Source organism: Harmonia axyridis, chromosome 2, assembly GCF_914767665.1.
Source record: "Harmonia axyridis chromosome 2, icHarAxyr1.1, whole genome shotgun sequence".
NCBI lineage: Eukaryota > Metazoa > Arthropoda > Insecta > Coleoptera > Coccinellidae > Harmonia > Harmonia axyridis.
In genome coordinates this window covers 24,786,008-24,813,638 of record NC_059502.1, presented here as the reverse complement: position 1 = coordinate 24,813,638, position 27,631 = coordinate 24,786,008, and the positions used below count along the sequence as shown (strand labels likewise).

The 27,631-nt window shown below is 34.1% G+C and overlaps 2 protein-coding genes across 3 annotated transcripts in view; one reads left to right on the top strand and one right to left on the bottom strand.

The window, feature by feature from the left end:
* The window catches only part of LOC123672625 (protein cab-1), a 63,696-nt gene that overhangs the window by 19,987 nt on the left and 16,078 nt on the right, over positions 1 to 27,631 (bottom strand). The window contains exons 2-4 of one of the 2 annotated variants that reach the window (XM_045606799.1): positions 23,827 to 24,126; positions 20,610 to 20,855; positions 17,236 to 17,548 (exon numbers count right to left, since the gene is read on the bottom strand). In XM_045606799.1, coding sequence (XP_045462755.1) covers positions 17,236 to 17,548; positions 20,610 to 20,855; positions 23,827 to 24,126 — 859 coding nt within the window. The remainder of the gene's footprint in view (positions 1 to 17,235; positions 17,549 to 20,609; positions 20,856 to 23,826; positions 24,127 to 27,631) is intronic. The other variant, XM_045606798.1, reaches the window with a different exon arrangement.
* On the top strand, positions 10,909 to 15,307 carry LOC123672626 (probable galactose-1-phosphate uridylyltransferase). The gene is made up of 3 exons (XM_045606800.1): positions 10,909 to 11,079; positions 12,510 to 12,797; positions 14,403 to 15,307. The coding sequence occupies exons 1-3, from the start codon at positions 11,061 to 11,063 to the stop codon at positions 15,137 to 15,139; spliced, it is 1,044 nt and encodes a 347-aa protein (XP_045462756.1). The 5' UTR covers positions 10,909 to 11,060; the 3' UTR covers positions 15,140 to 15,307.

Sequence of the window (27,631 nt, the reverse complement as noted above, 5' to 3'; positions counted from 1 at the left end):
AAATTCGGTTTGTAGTCATTATCCAATATAGAGATTCTAATGGTGTTGTCAGATTTTTCTGTTTTCCATTGTTGCAGAGACGCGATAGTCATTTTTTTTTCTTATGGACGCCATATTGGTTTTCCTTATGAGGTGATGAAGAAAAAATAACGAATTCAACAATGTATCACACCCCACAAAAATATCGAGTCTAGGTACGCAAATTTGAAGAGTTCTTATGTGAAATCATCACTTGACTATCGCGTCTCTAAAACAATGGAAAACAGAACTAATCTGAAGACACCATCAGTATCTCTATAATGGATATGGCTGTAAACCAAGTTTCGTGAAGTTATACAGAAAAAAAAATCTCGATTTTCATTTTTTTCGAGATATCTCGGGAACCAATAGAGATATTTGGGATTTGTTCACACTAACACACTCATCCCTTAATAACGCAACTTTTCTGTAATTTAAGCCACCCTGACTTTCTTAAGGTTTGTGATATTCCTATAGTGGCACTCTAAATAGTTCTAACCCTGTCTGTATTGGAGCAGGAATTTAGCAAATCTCATGAACAAAATTCACATGAAACTTCGCAAAATCTATCAATTTCACGTCATCACTTTTCCCATAATTTTTCAAGTCAGCAGTGAGTAGCTTTCAAATTCAATATAATTCAATTCAAAACCTGAACTGTCAAACTTTTTTCTGATTTCGAATATTCACCATCCACAATCCATTCTAAGGCTAATATAGGTATACTAGTGGAATAAAGTAAAGGATAAAAATAAAATTCGAAATTTTTAGCGATTTTTCAAATGGCTATATTTTCGATAACAATGGTCGTATCTCAATTTGAAAAAAAACTTTTTCAAGCTTGAAGTTTATGGTTTAGAGATCTCATGATGGAAAAGTTTTTCAATCAATTTTTCAAGCTCATTCCTAATGAATACAGTATCTAAAATTTCTGCGTAATTTTTTCAGTTTTCATTTTTGGCAGTTTATATTTTTGGTCTAAGTTGAAACTGTCTTCCAACTTAACCACTATATGGATGAGATAACTTGTTCATTCAGCTTCAATATCCTTTTTTCAAGATATTGATGGTTAAATAAAAAAGGTCCTTTTCAATTGAAAGTTTTATATTTCAGCGGGAAGTGCTCGCATCGAAATTTTGAAAGAAGGATATTGAAGCTGAATCAACAAATTCTCTCATCCATATAGTGGTTACGTTGGAAAAAAATTTCCAAGTCTGTATGCCAAAAATGAGAATTGAAAAAAATTCTCAGAAATTTTAGATAAAGTATTCATTAGGATTGAGCGGCACACGTTGCTTGAAAAATTTGTTCATCATGAGGTCTCTAAATTATAAAATTCAAGCTTCAAAGAGTTTTTTTCAAATTGAGATACGAGCATTGATATCGAAAATACAGCTATTTGAAAAACCGCTAAAAATTCCGAATTTTATTTTGATCCTTTCTTTAATTTATTCCACTAGTGTATTTCCACTAATCCTTTCTCTACTCACAACTCCTGCGATAACTGGATAACTCCAAGTTTAACACATATCATGAATTCTCTAACATTCTGAAACATGGAAGAATTGGTGGTTGTCGAAAAAGTTGAGAGCGCAACTCGTCCAGAAACTAACTTTTCGACTTCACCCCTCCGACGGCCGATATAAACTGGATCCCGATGAGAGGGATGGACATTTATATATACTAGAAGGGTCTTCTGTTATGGAAACGGTCCGCACACGTATTTCCAACATTTTCAATGTTTGGGGGTTGATACGTGAAATGGGAACATTCATACCTGAGTGATGGGAAACCTGTTCAGTGTGCGAATGGTGGTTAATTAGGGAGGAAATACTGAGTGCCTAGATATGCATAGATGATAAACTTTGCAAATTTTGCACTATGGTCCATCACTTCATCTATCAACACAAAATAACTCAATACACAAAAAAATATTTTTTTTTATGAATATCTTGAAGCAGGATGAATGATGATGACTCAGCAGCTTTTGAGCGCTCATTCGTTCAGGCGCCCTTGGAGACCACATAACTGAATGTAGGTAAATATATTGCATCCTCCAAGGATGCAATTGGCACTTGAATGAATAAGAGCTCAAAGACTCCTGACTCCTTCTTGATTTTTTTATAATTCTGAAAGAAACATCGACACAAAATTTCGTACGGGGTTTGAAATGGTTATTCCATACAGGGTGATTCATCGGAATGGCCTATTAGGCATTTATGGAATATTGGGTTTAAGACAATGATTTTTCTCTATAAAATATTTTCAGATCTCTACAACTTCTGGTTATGCCGGAAGCATACTACTACTTTCTTATTTCGATTGGCATACCCAGTATAGATATTATTGCATCATTAGATAGCTTCTTTGATGAAAATTACAGCAATATTCCTTATTTTGTTTAAAAATTCAACGACGGGTAAAGGAATTCTTTTGAAAAAAATTGTTGTGACGAGGACTCACATTTTTTCGATATTTCTGCAAAAAAGTTTTCGAAAAAACCTTTTTCATTTTTCAATCTGGAAATACATAAACCTTTAGCGGTTTGTACCAAGAATGTACAGGGTGATTATAAGAATTAAACTTGGATGACTGAAATTCATCGAAACTTGAGATTTTCAAATTACAACCTATATGTTCTATTCTTTCAGTCAATTCTACTTATAAAAAGGAGGGGGTACTCAAGCAAACTTTATACCTAAAATGAAAACTTCAAAAGTTATCTAGCAAGAACATGAACTAAGGAAAACAGCAATTTTCAACTGAGTGGAAGTAATCTGCGAAGTTCGGAAAACTTAGAGAGAAATCAAAATTCGGTGTTTCGAGAAATTTGACATAAACCAATAAAAAGTATCAATCAGGAATAATAAATTATAATTTATGGAATGTCAAATTTAGTTATTGAAACATTGACTTTTAGTTTCTTTCTGTGTTTTCCGGAAGTCCCTGACTCTGACTACTCCCCTCAGTTAAAAATTGCGGTTTTTCCTTAGTGTAAGTTCTTCCTCGATAACTTTTAACGTTTCAATTTCAGGTATAGGATTTGGTCAAATAACCCCTTTTTTTTATACGGGCATTGACTGAAAGAATGAAAATTGTGGGTAGTAATTTGAAAATCTTGACTTTTGATGAATTTCATTTGTCCAAGTTATTGATTTTTTCATAAACACCATGTACATAATTGATCCAAACCGTAAACAGTTATATGATATTTCCAGAATCGGAAATGAAAAAGATTTTCACAAAAAAAATTTCGGCAGAAATAATGAAAAAAAAAATTGAGTACTGGTCGCCACCATTCCTTTCATAAGAACTGTTGTGTTTTTACTCTAGCTATGGCATACTGATAACATTGTCAAATAAGCTGTCTAATGATGCATAAAATATACTGAGTGTGCCATTTTAAATAAGAAAGTAATAGTATGTTTCCAGTATAATCGGAAGTTGCACAGGTCTGAGAATATTTTAGGGAAAAAAATCATTATCTCAAACCACTATACGCAAATTTTCACCACAAAAATTATGATTGGTTTTCGATAAACTTCTAATATGCCACCGCGGTGAATCACCCTGTATATGTAATCACAGAAATATTCAGTATTTAGTATTTCTCTTCTAATGTTTTTTTCAAATTTTCTATGATTCTGATGATGTTATCAACTTGAAATTTTGCACGGTACTAGAATTCATTATAACATTTGAAATCTAAACACTGAAAACATCAACTATAACGGTTACGTGGTCACGGAAATATGGGTTAATTTTTTTTCGATATTCTTCTTGAATTTTCTGGAGTCCTGGTTAGGCTATTCACACGAATTTCAAAAAGAAGCTTCAAATTTTTATTATATACAGGGTGTTCCTTAATTGGACGAAAATTCATTGGATAATTTCAAGAAAAAATGTCCCATAAACATATTTTAGAGATACAGGGTGTTTCTTGTAATTCTAATCTTTTTTGATGATTATACTACTTTATCGAATCATTTTTATGAATCATTACTACACATCGGTTAAATAAGCCTCAAAATTAAAAATCAATTTATTCACAGAAGCTTACGAATTGAATTTTTCTGAGGATTTTGCGAGATATGTTTGAATTTTTTTCTCGAAATCGATAGCAGATACGACTAAACCGCAAAAAAAAAACAGAAAGTTTAATACTAGATCAAAGAATCCTCTCAGATTTTTCAAAGATTTGAATATATATGCCAAATTTCAATTGAATATCTTGTGAAATGCAGAAGGTTAGAGAAAAATCAAATTTCAACACCCTGTATCTTGAAAAAAAAAACATCTGCGATCCTATGTTTATATGGGACTTTTTTCTTAAAATTATCCGAAGTATCTCCAATTTTCGTTTGCACCTCTTATTTAGGAACACCCTATAATAATAGATTTGAAGCAGAAACAAGAACGTGACTCAATGATTCTTTCTTACCAATTTCCGATTCCATGAATTCAATCTATAATATTAACGTTTTCTTCTACAGACCAACGAATAAATTTGACTCGGTTGGTTTAGAGGCTCCCAAAGTATTTTTTACGCCGTCTGATGAAAGTAGGAAATAAAAAAACAACAAAAATCCCTTGTTGTTGCAATTCCTAGGTTTATACGACATTTTCTCTTAAAATTATCCGAAGTATCTCCAATTTAAGAACACCCTATATAATAGATTTGAAGCAGTAACAACAACGTGACCCAATGATTCTTTCTAACCAATTTCCGATTTCATGAATTCAATCTATAATATTAACGTTTTCTTCTACAGACCAACGAATAAATTTGACTCGGTTGGTTTAGAGGCTCCCAAAGTATTTTTTACGCCGTCTGATGAAAGTAGGAAATAAAAAAACAACAAAAATCCCTTGTTGTTGCAATTCCTAGGTTTATACGACATTTTCTCTTAAAATTATCCGAAGTATCTCCAATTTAAGAACACCCCATATAATAGATTTGAAGCAGAAACAAGAACGTGACTCAATGATTCTTTCTTACCAATTTCCGATTCCATGAATTCAATCTATAATATTAACGTTTTCTTCTACAGACCAACGAATAAATTTGACTCGGTTGGTTTAGAGGCTCCCAAAGTATTTTTTACGCCGTCTGATGAAAGTAGGAAATAAAAAAACAACAAAAATCCCTTGTTGTTGCAATTCCTAGGTTTATACGACATTTTCTCTTAAAATTATCCGAAGTATCTCCAATTTAAGAACACCCTATATAATAGATTTGAAGCAGTAACAACAACGTGACCCAATGATTCTTTCTAACCAATTTCCGATTTCATGAATTCAATCTATAATATTAACGTTTTCCTCTACAGACCAACGAATCAATTTTACTCGGTTGATTTAGAGCCTCCCAAAGTATTTTTTACGCCGTTTGATGAAAGTAGGAGATAAAATAACAACAAAAATCCCTTGTTGAAGTTCCACGAAATTGTATCGAGATTCTCGACCTCACCTCATCTCAAATTTCCGATGCCTTTCCCATGTATATCTCATCGTTTATCTGGAACGATTGATTTTCGACGAAACTTTTCAACATCATTTGTGGTGAACGTGACTTTGAAACTTTTCGCAAACGAAAGTGATTTTTTAGGCATCTTGGCTTCAAGATAGCGCACATGGATGGATTCTCAAACTCGATTTGAACAGGCCTCACGCTAACTGTTTACCAAGTCGAAACGCCTAGAGTTGTTCAAGTCGGAGATATTCGTTACTGAGGCTCCTGGATTAAATTAGAAAATTATCGAACAAGTCCATCAGTATTTTTGAGTGCGCATTCTTTACAACAAAAACTTTAGAATAGGGCCATTAACATACGTATGTTGTTGATGTGACGAATGTATCTAGATTTAACATTTACCCGATTTACCGGAACTGTCGAAATCGGAGTTTTCAATTGTGATTTATCGGAATCGGAATAGAAATCGTAACAGACATCGGAATCGAAATCGGAGACAAATGGGGTAACAGGCCAATTGAAAAGTCCCCGGTCTACCATATTAAAACACGTTTTTTGGCATAGTTTAGAGCTTTTTATTCACTTGACGAATTTAATAAGATGACAATGGACAACGAAGATTTTTTATGATACTTTGATAGTGAAATATTTATTTAGTAGGCATGTACCTTTTATGTGTGTATGTTTATTTGCCTTTTAACCTATATGTTTATATATTTATTTGCTTTTTTTACCTGTATATATATTTGTTTGCTTTTTAACCTATGTATACATTCCCACTGTATTGTATGACTTTGTCTATTTATACTCATTTCTCGACTTGTGAAAACAATTCTATTGTAACTCACCAATAAAATATCTATCTATCTATCTATAGTTACATTCGAGGGCGATACAGCGATTACAGCGATCTTCCAACTTTTCGATACCATTTTTGTAGTACGATTTTTCTTTTGATTCAAAATAGGCCTCAGTTTCGGCGATAACTCCTTCATTGGCGCTAAATTTCTTCCTAGCGAGCATTCTTTTGGGGACTGAGAACAGAAAAAGTCGCTGAGGGCCAGATCTGGCGAATACAGTGGATACAGAAGCAATCCGAAGCCCAATTCGTGCAATTTTGCCATTGTTTTTATTGATCTGTGGCACGGCGCATTGTCTTGATGAAACAGCACCTTTTTTTCTTCAAATGGGGCCGTTTTTTTAGGATTTCATTCTTTCATTCCATTAACGCTTTATAGTGATCGCTGTTGATGGTCTGGCCCTTTTGGAGGTGATCAATGAATATTCTACCTTGCGCATCCCAGAATACTGATGCCATAACCTTGCCAGCTGACTGTTGTGTTTTTTCTTGCTTTGGATTCGGTTCATCGTGTGCAGTCCACTCAGCTGACTGTCTATTGAATTCCGGATTGGAATGATGGAGCCATGTTTCATTCATTGTCACATATCGTCGCAAAAAATCAGGTTCACTGACTGCTCAGAATTATTAACACGTTGTTGCTTTTTATCGATTGTGAGCTCGCGCGGCACCCATTTTGCACACAACTTTCTCATGTACAAATATTCGTGAATGATATGATTTACACGTTCAGATGATATCTTTACAATGTCTGCTTTCTCGATCAACTTCACTTCACGGTCATTCAAAATTATTGTGTGTTTTTTTTTTCATTTTTTCATCGGTGACAGCCTCTTTTGGGCGTCCACTGCGTTCGCTGTTTTCGGTGCTCATTTCACCACGTTTAAACTTAACATACTAATCAATGATGGTTGATTTTTCTGGTGCAAACTCCGGAAACTCTCCATCAAGCCAATATTTTGCTTCAACTGTATTTTTTTTCCTTCAAAAAGCAATATTTTATCAGCACACGAATTTTTTTTTTCCTTTTTTTTTCAAATAACAAAAGTAGCTACACTCACAACGCAATATCTCACAAACTAATGGTCAGACTGCTGTCAAATTTTGACATGTATGGTTTGAAGGTTCATACTAACTTAAAATCATATGGATTTAATACTAGCACCGCCATATGAGCATCAGACCGGGGACTTTTCAATTGGCCTAATATGTCTTTTAGGCCGGCCGCACATTTCTTGATATCGGATCCGGTTGTCTGAAACGATTGTCGGATTAGGGAATCTGAGGCTCAAATACCTATAAGTTTATACGAGCATACCGCACACCTACGATCATATATCGGATTGGACGTCCGACTCGGATACAAGAGCAGTGCGTCCTACAATCGGACTTAAAAATGTATGTGACAACCGGAAGGCAAGTCATGCATTGTTTTTGCATAATCTACCACGAACATACGAGTGAAGATAATAAAAGTTAAACTATGTGCGATAGTCCTTTTCTATTCGATTCTGATATGTTCATATTTAAGGGGACAAGGGAGCCATTAAAAAAAAATTCAAATTAACGTATAGCGCAAACGTGGTAACTTTTGAGATACAGGGTGGTAAAGTTTCCAGAAACCTTTTCTATATAACCAGAATGATGATCTTGCAAACATTTCTATGAAATTTGGTACAAAAGTGTTCAGTGCATCAAGATACATTTTCTGTTGTTCGAACAATTTCATTATTTTTACTAGTGGATGGATTTTGCCGAGTGTTTTGCATTGAACACATTTGAAGGAAAATTTATATGACACTTCCTTTTATCAAATTAAAAATTATTTTTAAAATTCTTATTCATTTCTGATCTCCTGATTTTACTTTGTTCACCGCATAGTTTACGCTTGAAAAAATTAAAATCGATTTACTTCAGCGACAGATGGTTGCTTGAAGGCATTCAATTTTATTTTTTATCAAGGAAACTAACGAAGAAAATAATTTTTTTAGAATTTTTATTGCTTTCCGAACCAATTCTAGCTCTTAGTTCAACTTTAGCCGATACGCAAGCAATTTATCCCTGAAGTAAAACGATTTCTTTCATCGAAAACCATGCGCCAGACAAAGTAAAATCAAGAAATCATTCAGAAATGAATTTGAATTCCAAAAATAAGTATTTATTCGAGAAAAAGTGGTGTCGTACCATCTTTCTCTCCAAAAATATTCAATGCAACACGAATACACAACTGATGAAAATAATGAAATTGTTTGTACATCAGAGAAAGTATCTAGATGCAGTGAAAATGTGTACCAAATTTCAAAGACATATCTGCAATAGCATCACTGTGGTTTTAAGAAAAAAGATTTTTTCTTTACCTACCCGTATCTCAAAAGTTAGTACGTTTACGAAATATGTACGTTCATTTCAAGTTTTTTTCTTGAAATGACTTCCTTAAATAAAAGCATATCATTAAGGAACACCTGTATAGTTACGAAATGATAGAGCGATTTTTTCGCGAAACAAAAAAAATGGTATCAATCTGAAGATCTGAATTTCTATTCGAGACAAGCATATGAGGTATATCGTTAACATAGGAAATTCAATGATATTAAGCATATAATAGATCAAATCAAATAGAAAACGCTGAATTCAAATATTTATTCCTGAAAATTCAATTCCCTGATCAATCGATTTCGTTCCTGGTATTTCCCGACTACTTATTACATTCCAGGCATGGGAAGGAATGCAGAAGTTCGCTTTATTAAAACATATTTGGGATAGAATGAGTCTGAAATTTCTTCGAATTACTGCACGTCCTGAATATAAAAGGAAATATCGATTTTAGACAGTCTTTGTTTAAACAATATCATTTCATTATGGTTCGAATAGGTAAATTACATACGCACAATAACATAGAAATAAAGAAAATTGGGAGAATAAATGTAAGGAGCTTTCAAGCGCTCGCTATTCATGCGTCAATTGCACTCTAGGTCACCACATAACTGTATATACAGGGTGTAACATGAGTGGTTGGTCAAAATCAAGTGATGAATGCAGTTAATCCAGGCTTCTCATGAAAGTATTTCGTTGTGTATCATAAGACTGTTAGTTTCGGAGATATCTATAATGTGATACCTTAAAGTTGGCCTAAATTTCTATATCCATAATTTGGAAATCGGCAGTTCGATTTTGTTTAAAATATTGTGGGTTTGTTCACTTTATACAACGCTTCAAAACGTTTCATGTAATTTTAATATTTAGTTTGAATGGCACACTTTTTTCAAAAGGGTAGCACATGAAAAAATTCATGTTATAGGTAACTTTTTGAAATACAGCCTTGTTTTGATTTCTTTCGTGACGATATTTGTTGTTATCAGCTAATGATTTCAATTTCATAGCTTTCCGGTTAATTTTTCTTCATTCTAAGACACTCAGCACCTACTGCGTGATATAACACGTTGCGTAAAATATTGATTATAACTATCATATTTGCTTTATAGCAAAAATAAATGTTTAAAATTAAATTCTTGAGAAAATTTTAAGCTATATATTTCAATTCATGAAATTGTGGCCCTATGGCATGGCCATCAAAGTCACCTGATCTAACTCCATTCGATTATTTTCTGTGGGTTTATTTGAAAGATAAGATATATGCAATTGAAAACACTTCACGAGATCAGTTGGAATCAGGGTCTGTTATAAATTTTCTGTTTTGTAGGTATAAAGAATGAAAATCTATTTTTTTAACAATGGTTATATCAAGGTACTCTACAAATTCCTTATTTTGATTCAATTTTTTATAATGGAGTTTTTCTATGATATGAAAATTATTCTGTTCGTGATAAGATAATGAAAATGGATCAAGCCGTTCTTGAGTTATATAAAAGGTTGTAACTGAACCGATTGTTTTGCCTCAAACACATGCTAAGTTAACTGAGTACCTACTGCAAATAATACTGTACTTACTCTAACTAAAAAAATTAATTATATTCGGTAAAATAATTAATTTTGTTTATGCAATGTACCTATTAATATTAATAACGAACATCTTAAAAATATAGAAATAATGTAAATTTTTAGTGAAATAAATCTTCTAATACTAATTTTGTCGGAGCAATATTTTGTTCAAGCTTCTATAAAAATGTTCAATGTCTTTGATTGAGATATTTGTATGTATATCGGATTTTCCAATATAATTTTATTATCAGCTCTCGTGATCACGATCCGCCACTGGTTGGGACTTTTTGACATACGGCCTCTCAGCAAATGTAAATAACAATTTGAAAACAAAAAATGGAATTGAAATTTCAATCGGTTAAATATGTGAATCTGAGCGTGTAGTTGACCCTTTAATACATAAATGATCTAAAAATGAACGATTTCCTCAAACTTCATTCTACAATACCTGTAACTTCATAGAAATATAATATCTCCACTTAAAACCATCATCCGTATTTATATGTATTAGGAATTTCATCTAAAAATGCCATTAGGAAAATCATATTTATTAGAATGTGTGAAACATTGAAGTGAGCTCACCTTAATATGTCAAATCCTACATCAGTTTGACCTTCAATGACGCAACAATTCGACCGCGTAATCTCTTATCAAAAAGTTTGTTTTTGAGTACTAGAAAACATTTCAGTTATTTCTTCGGTGTGCTGTGTTCAACCTTTCATGATCAATCAATTTGTACCATAATAGTGAAATAGAACAACAGCTGAAATTATGGCCTTCAATCCATCAGGTAAATTCTATTTGCTGAAGGCAACACTGATTCCAAATTTCAATCGATATAAATATAAAGCACTCCATACACCATAGATGTTATAGCTGGCACAAAATTTTGATGCGATCAAATTGTTTTTTTTTCCTCAATTTTGTAAGTCAGATGTTTTTTATTGCACATTCATGCGCCAATTGTACCTTTGGAGCCACTAAATATATGTAAAGGGTGTTTCATTAGAAACTGGATAAACATAATATACAGGGTGTTTCATTGGAAAACGGAAATACTTCACAGGTGCATAGGTGGAACCAAGGCGGTTCTGGAGATACCCCATTAATTGGGTCTTACTGTCTTCGTAGCCGAGATACAGGGTGTTTTATGAATTTTGCCCGTTTCTTTCTGGGGCCATATCAAACGAACCACATATTTTCTTCATATTTGGCAAATATGTTCCTAATTGAGAGCCCAAAAGTATCATGCAACAACCGCCTTGAAAATCCAGATCCGGGTTAATAAAAAATTATAAATAGTTTGAATCCTCGAAACAACACCCTGTACATCGGAAATTTGAAAATCTGTTTTAATATTCAGAAACACCACTAAAAACTAAACTGAGGCCGATTGCACCGTTAAATATGGAGGATTAAAATTTAAATGCGGAATTTAATTGTAAAGAACGTTTTGGAACTGGGTGTTGGTCAAATACAATGCTGGGCGTCCGTCCGCAAATGCTGTAAACTTGGTGAATCTCAAAGCGAATGACCTATAGAATTAAACGTTTCTTAAAATTTAATGTCATCATTAAAATTTCAATCCTCCAGTAAGAGGATCCTATTGGCTACTTGCACCTTTTAATTAAGGATTAAAATGCGGCATTAAATTTTAATGAACGTTTTTGGAACTGGAACATTAATTATTTTTTAAGACTAACTGATGAGCAATTTGTTCAGAGAACGAGCGCCCAAAAATAAGAGGCCGAGAACTTGAATGTAAAGAAATACATCACCTAAATAATATATTATATCTTGTTATCTCCAGTCATTGATTGAATACGGAATCAAATAGATTCTTCACGAATTTCATTATTTATATCAACAAATGAGATATGCGGGTTTCATATTGTCTCATATCCAATTCCAAAATGTATCTTCTTCTATAAGAAAAAATGGTTGATCAAATTGTGATGCGGTTTAAAACTATTTTTCTTTTACTTTGAATGAAGGCATCTACTGCTATGGTCATTATCCTGATTTAGAAACTATTTGCTTGAATAAAATGAAAAAAAAATGAAAATTATACAGAAATAAATGGCAGTATGTAAACATGCGTTATCAATAAAAACAATAGGTAGGAAAAACCACAATTACATTTTTGGGTACCTCAAAAAATTCAAACGCACTAAAAAAAAAAATCTGTAATGAAAATAAATTTAATTTGATTTTTTCCAGATCACCCTCACAACAGATACAACCCCTTGAGGGGGGAATGGGTCCTGGTATGTCCACACAGAGGTAAACGGCCATGGGCTGGTCAGATCGAGAAGGTACGTGAAGCAGACATTCCACGCTATGATTCAAACAATCCCCTATGTCCCGGAAACAAGCGAGCGAACGGGGAGGTTAATCCACATTATGAACACACTCACGTATTCATCAACGATTTTCCTGCCCTGATGCCCGATACGCCACTGCCTCCAGAAAGCAATGACCCTCTATTTCAAATGCAACCAGCTAGAGGTAAGCACAACATGCCCAAAAATTCCACATTTTTACATTTCTTTTTTTATCACTTGAGTATGTTTTTGTTATCCACTTTTGGTATAACTCCCTGGGTCCCTGGTAAGATCCCAAAGCCGAAAATACAAAAATTGTTGAAAATATTCGCTTGTTCAATATTGTATACAACTGTTCTTATCATTAAATCAGTAGGAAATGAGATATTATCGAAAAACTGATTCTTGGCTCCAATTTTCCAAGTTGGAATTCGGAAAGAGTATTTCGAAATCTATAAAATTACCAATTTTCAAAACTTCTAGAATACTACCCAGGTAACTCCCTTTTTGGCACCAAATTACTTTTTCCTGTTCTCAGACCACAAAAGATGCTCGCTGGAAAAAAAATTTAGCGCCAATGAAGAAGTAATCGCTGAAACTGAGGCATATTTTGAAGCGAAAGACAAATCTTACTACAAAAATGGTTTCGAAAGTTGGAAAATCGCTATAATCGCTGTATTGCCTTCGAAGGCAACTATGTTGAATAATAAGATCGAATTTTGCCCAAAAAATGTGTTTTACTATTGTAGACCGGGGACTTTTCAATTGGAATACTATCCAGGTAACTCCCTTTTTGGCACCAAATGACAGCTCTATAAAGGGCCTGACTAAAGTTTTGGTCCATGGAAAGCGTCAGACACCTTTGATATAATATAAGTATCTAGTAGTTTAAAGTACACTGGCGAGCAGAAAAAACGGGTTATTTGATGATTACTATTCAAATAACTTTCTTACTTGAAATTTTTACGAGAATCATGAAATTTCTGATAAGGTAGGGGGAAAAGGGATTTGCCCAAATAAAAATGAACATTTTCATTCGATTTGTATTAAACTAAAAACCTTTTTTTGAAAAAAACTAAATCTTCGAAATTGTAAAAATTATAGTAACTGTGAAACTCCCCTAGCTCTGATTACAGCTTCCAAACGTTTTCGTATGATAGTGAATAGTGATGAGTCTTCGAATATTCTCTTGTGGAATATTTTTCCATTCATGTTGAAGGGCTTCACAGAGCTCTTGTAAATTATTGGCAACGAAACCATAGTTCTGACTCGCCTTCCCAGTTGGTCTCATAGATTTTCGATGGGATTCAAGTCAGGACTTCGTGCTGGCCAGTTGAACCTTGAAAACTACAAAGAGCCTAGGGTTTCATCCTTTTGAGAATAAGTTATGTTTTACGGCTCTGGAATCTTAGACTCTAAGATACAACGATATTTAAAGTATTCCAGTGTACGATATTGTCGTTTTAATAACACAATTTTATCCCGAGAATTCTAATTAGCGTACTGTATCTGAAGGTCTTGAAATTTATATGGAACCATTTTTTTACTCGTCAAATACTCCTATAACAAATTTCATAATAATCGGGATAGCAGAACGCGAAATATCGAAGTTCATTGAATTTCATTTTGGCGAATACACAATGCACATCGGAAATTAGCAAAAGATAATTTTTTTTTAATTCACTTATGACTCGATCTGAATACCCAAAAATTTTTCAATTCCTCTAAAGCGCTCACAAAGTTTTCCTTTGAAAGCAAACTTATCAAGTTAACTAATTATCAATTGCAGGAACCTGTAAGGTGATGTGCTACCACCCCCATTCTGACCTTCATTACTCCAACATGGAACTCGATGACATCCACCTGGTGATAGAAGAATGGTTGACGCAATACCAAGATTTAGGAAAGAAATTTCTCTGGGTCCAAATAATGGAGAATAGAGGCGACATGATGGGATGCTCCAATCCTCATCCCCATTGTCAGATTTGGTGTTCGGAATTTTTCCCAAACGAACCAAGAATAAAGCACGAAAATCTAAAATCGTATTATGAAAAGTACAAGAAGCCACTTTTACAAGACTACCTCGAAAAAGAGCTGATCAGAGAAGAACGAATCGTATACGAAAATAAGGAATGGGTCGTCCTAGTGCCTTTTTGGGCATTCTGGCCCTTCGAGACTATGGTCCTCCCAAGACGACAAACGCAAAGAATGTCTGATCTCGATGATGAGCAGAAGAAGTACCTTGCGTTAATGTTCAAAGAGTTCACCTCTAAATACGACAATCTTTTCGACTGCGCTTTTCCTTACTCAATGGGGTTCCACGGGGCTCCAACTGGAGAACAATTTAAAGTTGATATGCCTTTTTGGACATTACATGCTGTTTACTACCCTCCACTCCTTCGTTCTGCGACTGTCAAGAAATTCAAGGCTGCTTACGAATTGTTGGCCCAAGATCAGCGAGATATTTCTCCTGAATTGGCAGCTTTGAGGTTGAGAGAACAACCCACAACTAGAAACCTCAAATGATCATTATTTCTTTGAATATCTCTTTATATTTCATTTCATTGTTTTCCTATAGGGTGAAAAAAGTTGTAAGTCTAATGGAACGATTGAAGATCTCGATGTTTTATATTTTAATATCAATTAAAAATGTTGTTTTGACTCATTTATTCCATAAAATATACTTTGTTCCACAAATTAATTGTATTTTGAATTAGATCCTGAAGTTTAATAAGCCTTTTTTTAATAATTGAAGTCTGCTCTTTGGTGTACAATATTGACTCAATTAACTAGGAGAGAGTTATTAATTCACGCTTACAATTTCTGGAAACCCTAGTTTCCTTTATGAATGTTGATGAAAGTAACATTCAATTAAAAGCAGCTTATTGTTTTCATTGCTCCATTTCGCACGTGAGTGGTTAATTGAAGCAGTCTTATTAGGCCAATTGAAAAGTCCCCTGTCTGATGCACAGATGGTGATGCTAGTATTAAATCCATATTATTTTTAGTTAGTACCAACCTTCAAACGATACTGACAGCAGTTCGACCATTAGTTTGTGAGATATTGCGTTGTGAGTGTAGCTACTTTTGTTATTTGAAAAAAGATGCTTATTGAAGCGCAAAATCTTATCTTGATGAAGAGTTTCTTGCGTCTGCACCAGGAAAATCAACCATCATTGATTGGTATGCTAAGTTTAAACGTGGTGAAATGAGCACCGAAGACGGCGAACGCAGTGGACGCCCAAAAGAGGCTGTCACCATATCATTCACGAATATTTGTGCATGAGAACGCTTTGTGCAAAATGGGTGCCACGCGAACTCACAATCGATCAAAAGCAATAACGTGTTAATGATTCTGGGTAGTGTTTGAAGCTGTTTAAGTGCAATAAACCTGAATTTTTGCGACGATATGTGACAATGGATGAAACATGGCTCCACCATTTCACTCCGGAGTCCAATAGACAGTCAGCTGAGTGGACTGCACAAGATGAACCGAATCCAAAGCGAGAAAAAACACAACAGTCAGCTGGCAATTAGTATTCTGGGATGCGCAAGTTATAATATTCCTTGATTGCCTCCAAAAGGGCCAGACCATCAACAGCGATTATTATATAGCGTTATTGGATCGTTTAAATGATGAAATCGTTAAAAAACGGCCCCATTTGAAGAAAAAAAGGTGCTGTTTCATCAAAACAATGCGCCGTGTCACAAATCAATTAAAACTATGGCAAAATTGCATGAATTGGGCTTCGAAGCGCTTCTGCATCCACTGTATTAGCCAGATCTGGCCTCTAGCGACTTTCTGTTCTCAGACCTCAAAAAAATGCTCGCTGGAAAGGAATTTAGCGCCTATGAAGAAGTAATCGCTGAAACTGAGGCCTATTTTGAAGCGAAAGACAAACTACACTACAAAAATGGTATCTAAAAGTTGGAAGATCGCTATAATCGCTGTATCGCCCTTGAAGGCAACTATGTTGAATAATAAGATCGAATTCTGCCAAAAAAATGTGTTTTACTATGGTAGACCGGGGACTTTTCAATTGGCCTGTTAGTTTGTTCAGCCTAATGATTGAATAATTTAATTTTTTTTCAGCTTTTATCACGATGCACTACTTTTTATATATCTACGAGTTACGACATTGATTTTAGTAATCAATTGAGGAATATGTGTCAGTGCCCTTATCCAGAGGAATCTTTCTCCTCTACATACTGCTGCATACAGAATGGACAGACATGTGCAATGTATTTAGCAGAACTTTTTAAACTGCTGGTTGAAAAAAATTTAGGCGTTTCCCATTTTAATTCGATGGAACAAATTAACTCTAGCATGGCTAAAGAAGTTTCTATTGAAAAAACTGAGCAATATCTGATATCTCTGATAGGCGAACATAAATATAGCACATGTGACATGATGAAGGCTTAAAGAGTAATTCTAAGGCTGCATTACCTCCAGAACTTCATTAAAATTAGGGACGAGAAGCTGAAAAGTCGAGGATTACCAGCATAATCAATGGTGCTATTCCAACCTCAAATTAATTCCACCAAAATTAATTCAATGGAATTTTTCATGTCGTATGAATTCTGATATAGGTACATTTTCAGTTCGTTCAGTGAATACTTACTTGTACCATCCTATACCAACTGCTATTAGACCAACAGTTGCTGCAGCACTGATTCCTGCCACGATGGCTATAATGTATAGACCAGTGCCATCGCCATCTGGATTTTTAGGTTGAACGAGAACTTCACCAGCAGCTCTGCCATTAAGCATATCTTGATGTCGGTACTGGATTTTAGAAGAATTCTCAGGATAAGTGCGATCTCTTCTCAGTGGTGCATCTATAGGTTTCCCAGATGTGTTGATTACTTCCGAATGTAAGGGTTTATTAGCTTGTGGTATTGGTACAGCAATAGGTTGAGCTTCTGTTACTGAAACTTAAATCAACGTATAATTTTTCCAAATTCGTGAGTTATTGGGTAGATAACTAACGAACTACCTTTTGTAGAGGTAGTAGTGAAACTATTTACGCTATTTTTTATGTAGCTTCCACCTGACGAATAGAAAAAATGTGTTCATTCAAAAAAATTAATTTTGAGTTTTTTGTCATGGCTAACTTTGACATCGAAAGAACCTGTTTGTTCAATTTCATTTTTGATTAAGGGAAGATAATTATTGGTATGTACTCTGATAAAAGCTAGAAAATTAGGAATTTTCATGAGATTTTCCCAAAGTCGGAAGTTGAATTGAAGCTATTTGAAAAAATTATTATCAGATTCCAGACAACATTTCAGGAAAAAATATGGAAATGATACATTAAATCAATGTAGAATTCAATGAGTAATCTGATTATGAATAAAAAAAAACTGGGTAAGCATTTCCGGTGAAACCGAAATTCGAAAGAATCTGAAGTTTTTTCTGTTATGTATTTCAATGAATATTAATAGAAATAAACACTGTAACTTTTTATGTTATATATTGAAATATGTAGAAACTATTGACTTCTAAAAAACCACTATTTTAGTAGTCTTGACAACGAGTACTTACACATAGACCTTCTAATTAATACTAAAACAGGGGTTTCACTGATTCTATGTCTTTTATCACAAATGGCATACTCGTTGTAGAGTTGTCAACTGTACATAAATATAAATATATAACATTTTCAAGGAATTCATCTCTCTCAAGAAAGCTTAACTATAGGGGTTTTAAGATTATTGGCGAAATATAGGGTTAGTTATAGGTCAAAACTATGGTCTAGTCCAGGCATGTCAAACATGTGGACCCCTCAGCATTTTCCTGAGGCCTGAAATAACCAGAAAATATTGGACAAATGGACAACTTTCAGAAGGATCAAAGATGTCAAGTACCTGAAAAAAGCTCAATAATTTGTTGTAATAATTTTTGAAATTACTACTACTCTTGTGTTGAAAATTTTCTATTAATTTTTTTGTTTGGTAAAGGTAAAAATAAAACCTTTAAATTACTATCATTAAAGGGTAGGTATCTAATCAATTAATCATTATTATATCAATGAAAATTTTTGCTTAGATGTTATTAATACTGAATATCAATCTGATAGACATCAAAAAAGAGAATTAGATAGTCCCCTCAATGTAATAAACCTAAATAGAGGTAGCATATGTCATTTTCAGTAAGCAAATTTTGTCCCCAACATGAACTGTCAAATTTGACATGAAGCGCGCGGAAATAATAATACATCAGTGATACGATATTTCACTCAATTCGCGAGTTTTTCCACAAAGAACGCACTTCTTATGTCCCATAGTGAATCAACGTTGCATATTAACTCAAAATATATTGAAATAAATACCTCAATATATCAGAAATTCAGAAAAAAAACTTCATGCGCGCCAAACGACGTGAATCAACCGATGACACTAGGAGAGCAAAAGTTGCCAAACCTTGGATTTCAGGAGGTAGATACAGGAAATAATAAATATTCTGCTTATTATAAATTCGACAATGAGGAAAAATATCGGATTTTGTCTTTTCTTATAATAAATAAATAGTGAAAGATTATTTCAAAAATAATATTTGAAATAAATACCTCAATATATCAGAAATTCAGAAAAAAAATTTCATGCGAGCCAAACGACGTGAAACAACCGATGACAGTAGGAGAGCAAAAGTTGCCAAACCTTGGATTTTAGCAGGTAGATACAGAAAATAATAAATATTCTGCTTTTTATAAATTGGACAATGAGGAAAAATATCGGATTCCAAATATTCAAATTTGCATATTTAATCGGGAATCAATCAAATAATAGTTATTTATGCAACAAGTGCAAAAAGTGAATGTTTATTGCACTCGACGTGAAATTGTCCGACGAGGCCGTTAGGACGAGTTGGACAACACGTCGAGTGCAATAAAAAATTTTTGCACGAGTTGCATACAACATTTTTTCTACGTTCATGCAAAAAGCAAAAAATGATTTATTGAGGTGCGGCACTAGGTGTAGGAAAATGAAAAGCGCAACTTGAATATTTTATTATTAACATCGATTTGCATTGAAACAGGAACTAATACGTTACGAACAATTTAACTCAAACTTTATTTTTACCGTCAATGTTGAAAGTGAATGAACAATAAAATTGGTGCAATTTTCAATATGAATATTTCGTAGTGAAGTACTTTTTAAATCCACTTCTTGATTTGTTACTGCTGTAAACGTACTAGTACTTGGTAACTGTATATCGTTATTTCCTTCAGGCTGAAATATTTGTTTGTCATGATGACAGCACGTTTAAGTAGAATGACAGATGAGTGCAATAAAAACTTTATTGCACTAGTGCAATAAAGAACTTCTTTTTCCACTAAATATAGTTCAATAAAGTTTTGCTTTTTGCATGAATGTAGAAAAATATATTTCATTCAATATAATATGCATTATGGGTTAGGTGGAACTTCACTTGGAGTGAACTGAACCTCGCCCTTTGCCATATTTTTCAGTCACTATGATGTATTTTTTTTCTCTGTCAACTTCCATAAAGACAGATTATTATTATAATGATATAGTAAAATTGTGGATTTGAAAATATATTACAATCCGACAACGTAATCATAATAATATCTAATAATAAGCTAACCATGTTGGGGAGATGTAAAAATTGCGTATACACCCTCTATCTATGTTTATCACTATATAGTAGTCCCCTATTGTATCAAGAGTAATTAAATATTTATTTTATTACATTCTGTGTGTACATGCATTAATTAATTATTTAATTAAACGAAAATTAATTAATGTTATAATTAGTACATTCGCAGTAATATTAAAAATCAATTTATGAAAATTTGGGGGAATTTTATATAAATATCAGGATTTTGGTGGATTTTTGGGCATCATTTTAGGTATTTTCAATGAAGGCAACATGGGAAACCTGCGCATAACCGAAATCGAGTTTGACATGCCTGGTCTGGTCTAAGTAATCTATGGTATATATTATGGTCTATTGTAATGAGGGGTTTCTCACTTGATTCGCCCTGTTTTTCATAGTATCTTGGATCCGGAGGGACATAGGCGAAGTGCGCAGGGTCTTCTTCTACAATTTGATGCCGCGGTTCATACTTGGGTGTTTTCATTGAATCGTGATAGTATGAATTTTTCAGATGATCAACTATTTTTTTTCTGCTGCTCTCTTGCCACTTCTCCAGAATCCTCTGCGTGTTGCGTTCGATTTCTTCGTTGAGCCATTTCTGATTAAAGTCTCCTTCGGAATCTGAAATTAAGAAGAAAAAAAATTAAACAAGAGGTTTTTTTCGAATAAGCTATGTTGTATATGCTAGGCTAGAGACGGTTTATGTATGATGACCTTTATTATAATTCGTTCATATGTTATGTAGATAGAGCCAATAAACAGTTCATCTTGGGTCTTCCGCTAATGTATTATGACCTAAAAACATAATTACGAATTTACGAAAATCCAATCAAATAATATAATATAACAGACTAGATGACAGATTTTGAAAACCCTTGTGTAATGTATGTATAAGTCTATACTATTCCCTAAAAAAGAATAATTATACCACTTTTTTTATCTTATTTAAATGTAACGCGAAAATACTCGTATGCGTTCGCTCATGATAATGTTTAAGTAAATCTTCATAACCTTCGTTATGAAGTTTATCGTTTCTTGTGATAAATAAATAGTGAAAAATTATTTCAAAAATAAGCTTTAATTTCAATGCTCTTAAAAAGAGAAAATAAAGTTCGAATCGAAGAAAATCCATCAATGCTTTTCCATTATGAAATTTATATGATATGAAACCTTGTCGCGAGATCTGATTGTGAAAAATAAAAAAAAACGAATGAGTATTTATTATGAAAATTAACCTACGTGTACTTTTGGTTCAGTGTATTATTTGAAATTTACTTTAAGCTTTTTAAGAGCTTTGCGAAAACATTAATTTCTCGTTTTAACAATATGAAGTATCTACTGTAATTCCTCTCAAAATTAAGATATCTCAATTAATGAAAAAAGAAAATGTTCAGAAAAGATGAGGCAACATCTGAGCGTTCGTAAACATCCTCGTCTGTCAAATATTCACTCCACAGGGTGTTTTGAATAAAAGCTCACTTTTCACTTTTTTTGTTCGCCCCTGGATATACCAAAAATAAAATAATTGAGGACAGTATTTGAACATTTATGTTCTTGAGGACTCAAACTATAATAAAAAAATCACTAAAATTGGCCCAAGGGTACAAGAAAAAAGGAACTACAAACTTTGTTGAAATTTTGTCTGTTCCCCTAATTTTGCCGGTGCGTACCTATACAGTGTGGAAAATCCAAATGAAATGAATTCATGATCTTGGTTCCTGTACATATTTATAGAAAATCCCGAAATATGTCAAATTTGAATTGTCATTCTTCTTTATAAATATTAGGCCAATTGAAAAGTCCCCGGTCCAGTCTGATGCACAAATGGCGGTGCTAGTATTGAATCCATATGATTTTTAGTTAGTACCAACCTTCAAACGATACGCGTCAAAATTTGACAGCAGTCCGATCATTAGTTTGTGAGATATCGCGTTGTGAATGAAGCTACTTTTGTTATTTGAAAAAAGATGGAAAAAAAGAATTTCGGGTGCTGATAAAATATGGCTTTTTGAACAGAAAAAAATACAATTGCAGCAAAATCTTGGCTTAATGAAAGGTTTCCGGGGTCTGCACCAGGAAAATCAACCATCATTTATTGGTATGCTAAGTTTAAACGTGGTGAAATGAGCACCGAAAACGGTGAACGCATTGGACGCCCAAAAGAGGCTGTCACCGACGAAAAAATCAAAAAAGTTCACAAAATAATTTTGAATGACAGTAAAGTGACGTTGATCGAGATAGCAGACATCGTGAAGATATCATCTGAACGTGTATAGTATATCCAAAGTCTTTTGGAGGAATCCAAAATATTTCGATTAAGTATACAAGGGTTTCTCAAGTTCCCAGAAATTCCTTTGGGGCCAGTGAATTTATTGCCTAAAAATACTTTCAAATAAACCCCGGTATTCAGCGGATCGCGGTATCCTCTTCAAAGGGACATCTATGGCCAAGCTTTTTTATGGACTAGTTCAAGTGACTTTGGATATACTATACATCATTTCATTCACAAATATTTGTACATGAGAAAGCTGTGTGCAAAATGGGTGCCGCGCGAGCTCACAATCGATCAAAAGCAACAACGTGTTAATGATTCTGAGCAGTTTTTGAAGCTGTTTAAGTGCAATAAATCTGAATTTTTGCGTCGATATGTAACAATGGATGAAACATGGGTCCATCATTCCACTCCGGAGTTCAATCGAGGTGCTGAGTAGACTGCACACTATGAACCGAATCCAAAGCGACAACGTGTTAATGATTCTGAGCAGTGTTTGAAGCTGTCGAGTTGTGACAATGGATGAAACATGGCTCCATCATTTCACTCCGGAGTAAAATAACCAGTCAGCTGAGTGGACTGCACACGATGAACCGAATCCAAAGCGAAGAAAAACACAACAGTCAGCTGGCAAGGTTATTCTGGAATGCGCAAGTTATAATACTCATTGATTGCCTCCAAAAGGGCCAGACCATCAACAACTATTATTATATAGCGTTATTGGATCGTTAAAAGGATGAAATCATTAAAAAACGTACCCATTTGAAGAAAAAAGTGCTGATCCATCAAGACAATGCGCCGTGTCAGAAATCAATTAAAACAATGGCAAAATTGCATGAATTGGGCTTCGAATTGCTTCTGCATCCACCGTATTCGTCAGATCTTTTCCTATCTCAGACCTCAAAAGAATGCTCGCTGGAACGAATTTTAGCGCCAATGGAGAAGTAATCGCCGGAACCGGGGCCTATTTTGAAGCGAAAAACAAATCGAACTACAAAAATGGTATCGAAAAGTTGGAAGATCGTTATAATCGCTGTATCGCCCTCGAAGGCAACTATGTTGAATAATAAAATCGAATTTTGCCAAAAAAATGTGTTACTATGGTATACCGGGGATTTTTCATTTGGCCTGCTATACGAACCGAACCTTTAACTCCCTTCGAAAGAAAGATACAACCTCCAATTTTTCAAATGGAAAGTATGCGCTTGTGATACATTTTGTGGAAGGTATCTTCATTCTCTACACAGAAATGTTATCATTTTCATTCTTTGTACTTTGTTCGAAATGACAACAGCACTCAATGGAATGTAGGTATCTTACCTTCATCTCCATAACCTTCAGGATCCGTGTTTTGTCGTACTTCTTGCAGTAATCTGGGGAAGACACGTCTTTTATCCACGTTGTCCAAGTTGCCATTTTGCTTCCGATAGAGAAATTTCAGGATTCCATCCAGGGTATTTCTTGCCGAGACTTGGTCTTCATCATCCGATTTCTGCGAATCATAAACAGAATCTGACTTGGTGTTGTCCTCATACTCTTCCAAACGGGAGTTATAACTATTACTTGAAATGGGAAGGTCATCATAAATATTTGGATCGGTCAGTTGGGGATACCTCGGTCCTGAAATCAATTTAAATTATACAGAGATAAAAATACATATCACGAAAAACTGATATACAGATATCTTAGTAATTGCATCTTCTAACAACTAGTAGGTACTTCAAGTACTAACGTTTCAAAATGCCTCGAATTTTAAGTGGTAAAAATATATTAACTATTTAAGCAGAAGTGAAATTAGAGTCTATCAAAATGTTAGCTTGCCTTATGGCGAATTGGCGGATGTGATAAGCTAATTATATTTTAATGATGAACACGAAGAACTGAGCTATACCATAAAGTCTTAAGACCACTAGACACCAGACTAGCAGTACGAGATCGTTTTAATACTACACTTCAAATCACTAGTTAGGAGAATGAAGTATCTACGAGTATACCTGTTACTACAATAAATTACCACATACAAGCTTCTTTGTTTTTTTCACACCGTTCACTATTAGTATTTCCTCCGGCTTCGGTTCCTCATCGTTAAGAAATTAACTTGTTCAGAGAACAGCAGGATTGGAAGCAACATAGCATAATGTTGTGTTCGGCCAAAAATCACGATTGTATTCAGATATGAACGATGGACATAGAAGGATAATACACCGTCAAAAATAGCAGCTTGATTTTGAGTTATCTACCTAAGCTGTCAGAAATGACATAAGACTATTGGAGTTATAATTTAAGGGACTATTGCCTATGGATTTTTGATCACCATTTCCTCTTATTAGAGGTGAAGTGAGTGTGTACTTTCTAGAGAGATGGCGTCGTGAGCATCGCATCACTCTATAAACTCGTGCTAAGGTAGAGTTGTCATGCTCAGCCAAGAAAATATAGGGTATATTCAGCAGACTGAGTGCCAAATAGATGATTCCATCAGTAATCTCGGGATGAAACATCACAATCCCCAGAGAGAAGGCGCACCTTCGAAATTGGCTCGAGAACTCCTCGCCAAAGCGGTATCATATTAAGATGAGCGTTATTACGTTGACGCCCTAAAAATCACATCACTACCTCACCTAGAAGGTCGTAACCACGTCCTTTTGCAACAAGATTATCATATATGATAATAAAACTTTAGAGAGAGTTCTTAGGAAAACGTTGATTGTCTTGTTGCAAAAGGACGTGGCTTTTGCAACAAGACAATCAACGTTTTCCTAAGAACTCTCTCTAAAGTTTTATTATCATATATGATAGTAAAATGGACCAAACTATTTGTTATATCAAATAGTTTCGTTATGTGTTTTGTTTTCTATCCCAAGTCTCGCATTCGTTTTGGAATAGAGGCCCATTCTGCATCTTGTTTTTAAATATACTATTTACTCATTTTTGGAAGCGTATAACTTTCCAAGGAATGGTCTAAAAGCATTTGTTCACATGAAAGGCCACTTAACCTCAACCGACCGTGGCAGAAAGTATACGTGAGCACCATAAGAAACGATACGGAAATCAAAAGAAGAAGAAACAAAACTATTAAAATACAAGAAGGCTGGTCCCTTCAAAAGTCATTACTACAATAGTTAGTGAGCACACCAGTCTTTTAGAGATATTACTTCAATCTTAAGTAATAAAGTTGAAAACATTGTACATACTACATTTTAGGTAAGTACGTCATACGTTATCTTTGTGGTTGAGAGGATATCGATTAATAAAATTAACTCCAAAGCGGAAGTGAGGCATTATACCAACCACACATAGTGATGAATACGGCTGAAATTGGGGTTTTCAGAAATATGTATATCGAGAATATATGAAACTCTGCCAAGGACTGTGGTACAATGCATCCTCGTTCTTCACTACTAAAAGATCAGCACTCCATTGTACAGAGCGTTCTAAATTCGATGATTACTCATTGGCTTAGAAATGGGGGGTACTGGGGATAATTACCCCCTCGAGATTTCCAAAATATAAAATTTTATAATTCTCCCAAAGACGAAAAACAAAATTTTTTCCATCTAATGTACTAATGATCATTTTAATTTTCTTCGATATCGACACGGCAGAAAAAAATCTTTTCTTTTCACGAGTGTCATGGGTTAATTATCGCTTTCCAGATGATAACTTTCATTGCACTGAAAGGAAAATAATAAATCTCGGACATATAGGTGCTCATATGTCCGAGATTTATTATTTTCCTTTATCTATCTGCTTTATCAGCGTCGCCTCGCGTTTTGCATTCGTCATCGGTGTAAACTAACCTACCCGTTGTTTTGTTTTTTTGTCCCAAAATTTTAATACTAGAGTTATCCAAGAACTGAATTGAGTTATTCGTATTGAAAATTGTCTGTGCTGTGTTCTACAATTTAAATTCATTCAAATTGCAATTTTTTTTGTTAAGACATTAGTTTCGAATTGACTCTGCAGGGTGTTTCTTAATTGGAGGTATAAACGAAAATGACAAATTTTTCGGGTCATTTTAAGAAAAAAGTACTATATAACATGGGCTCGCAAACGCTTTGTTTTCGAGAGACAGGGTGTTAAAGTTTGATAAAGTTTGTCTAGTTATTTTTTTCTCATAGCACCTTCCCTTCACAAGATATTCAACTTGAATTTGGCATAGATCATGCAATATGCTAATTTTGAATGCAAATCAACAGGATTATATTTTTCTGGAAGAGTGCCCGTTTCTTTTCTTCATTCCAGAACTTTTTTCGTTTCTTGTAGTTTTGTCGAATCTACCTGCTACAAATTTCGAGATAAAATTTCAAACGGCTCTCTAGTAATCTTCAGGAAAATCCAAATTATTGTAAAGATTCAGTTAATAGGCTGTGATGAATGAATTAATTATTTTTTTACTTATTTATGAGCATCACAAAAAAGTAGGACTACAAGAAACATCTTGTATCTCGAAAACAATTTTTTATTCTTCAAATTATCCAAGGTTTTCCTTCGTACCTCCAATTTAGGAACACCCTGTATAAGGCGAGAACAATCGAATCGGTTATCAAAAAAATGCTATTATTTCGAGTAATTTATGACAAACTTTAGTTTTCGCTGAAAATTCACCTTTGGAAAACTTCCGCGTTATTTAAAAAACTCGGATAAAATGAATTTATATATCGATGTTTTTTACCATGATACGACATCTGACTAACGGTTGATAATTTTAATATCGAGGAGAATTTCTGGGAAAATATTATCATACTCTTCTGTTATTCTCATGTTATTTTCCTATTTCCCATAGAAAATCAGCAGATTATTCTAAAATATGAGAATATATTCATTAAGGCATTAGAGAAACACTAACAAAACTCGAAAAATCATATAGGCAATGCATTACTACCTACAGCGTATTATCTAGAGAAAGCATTTGTGTAACAAGCAGAAGTAAATTATTTTCAGTTTATTTCGCAATGCAATATCCAAATAAGCCTGAAATTTCAGGAGTAGTCAGACTGAATCAACTTTCTACCATTTGAATGTAACCAAAGGAATTCGATGTTCTGTAATATCGCGAAAAAATTCTGCTTTGTTCGAGCTTCGCCTACAAAAAAGGACCTTACCAACTGAAGTGGTGAAATTCCAA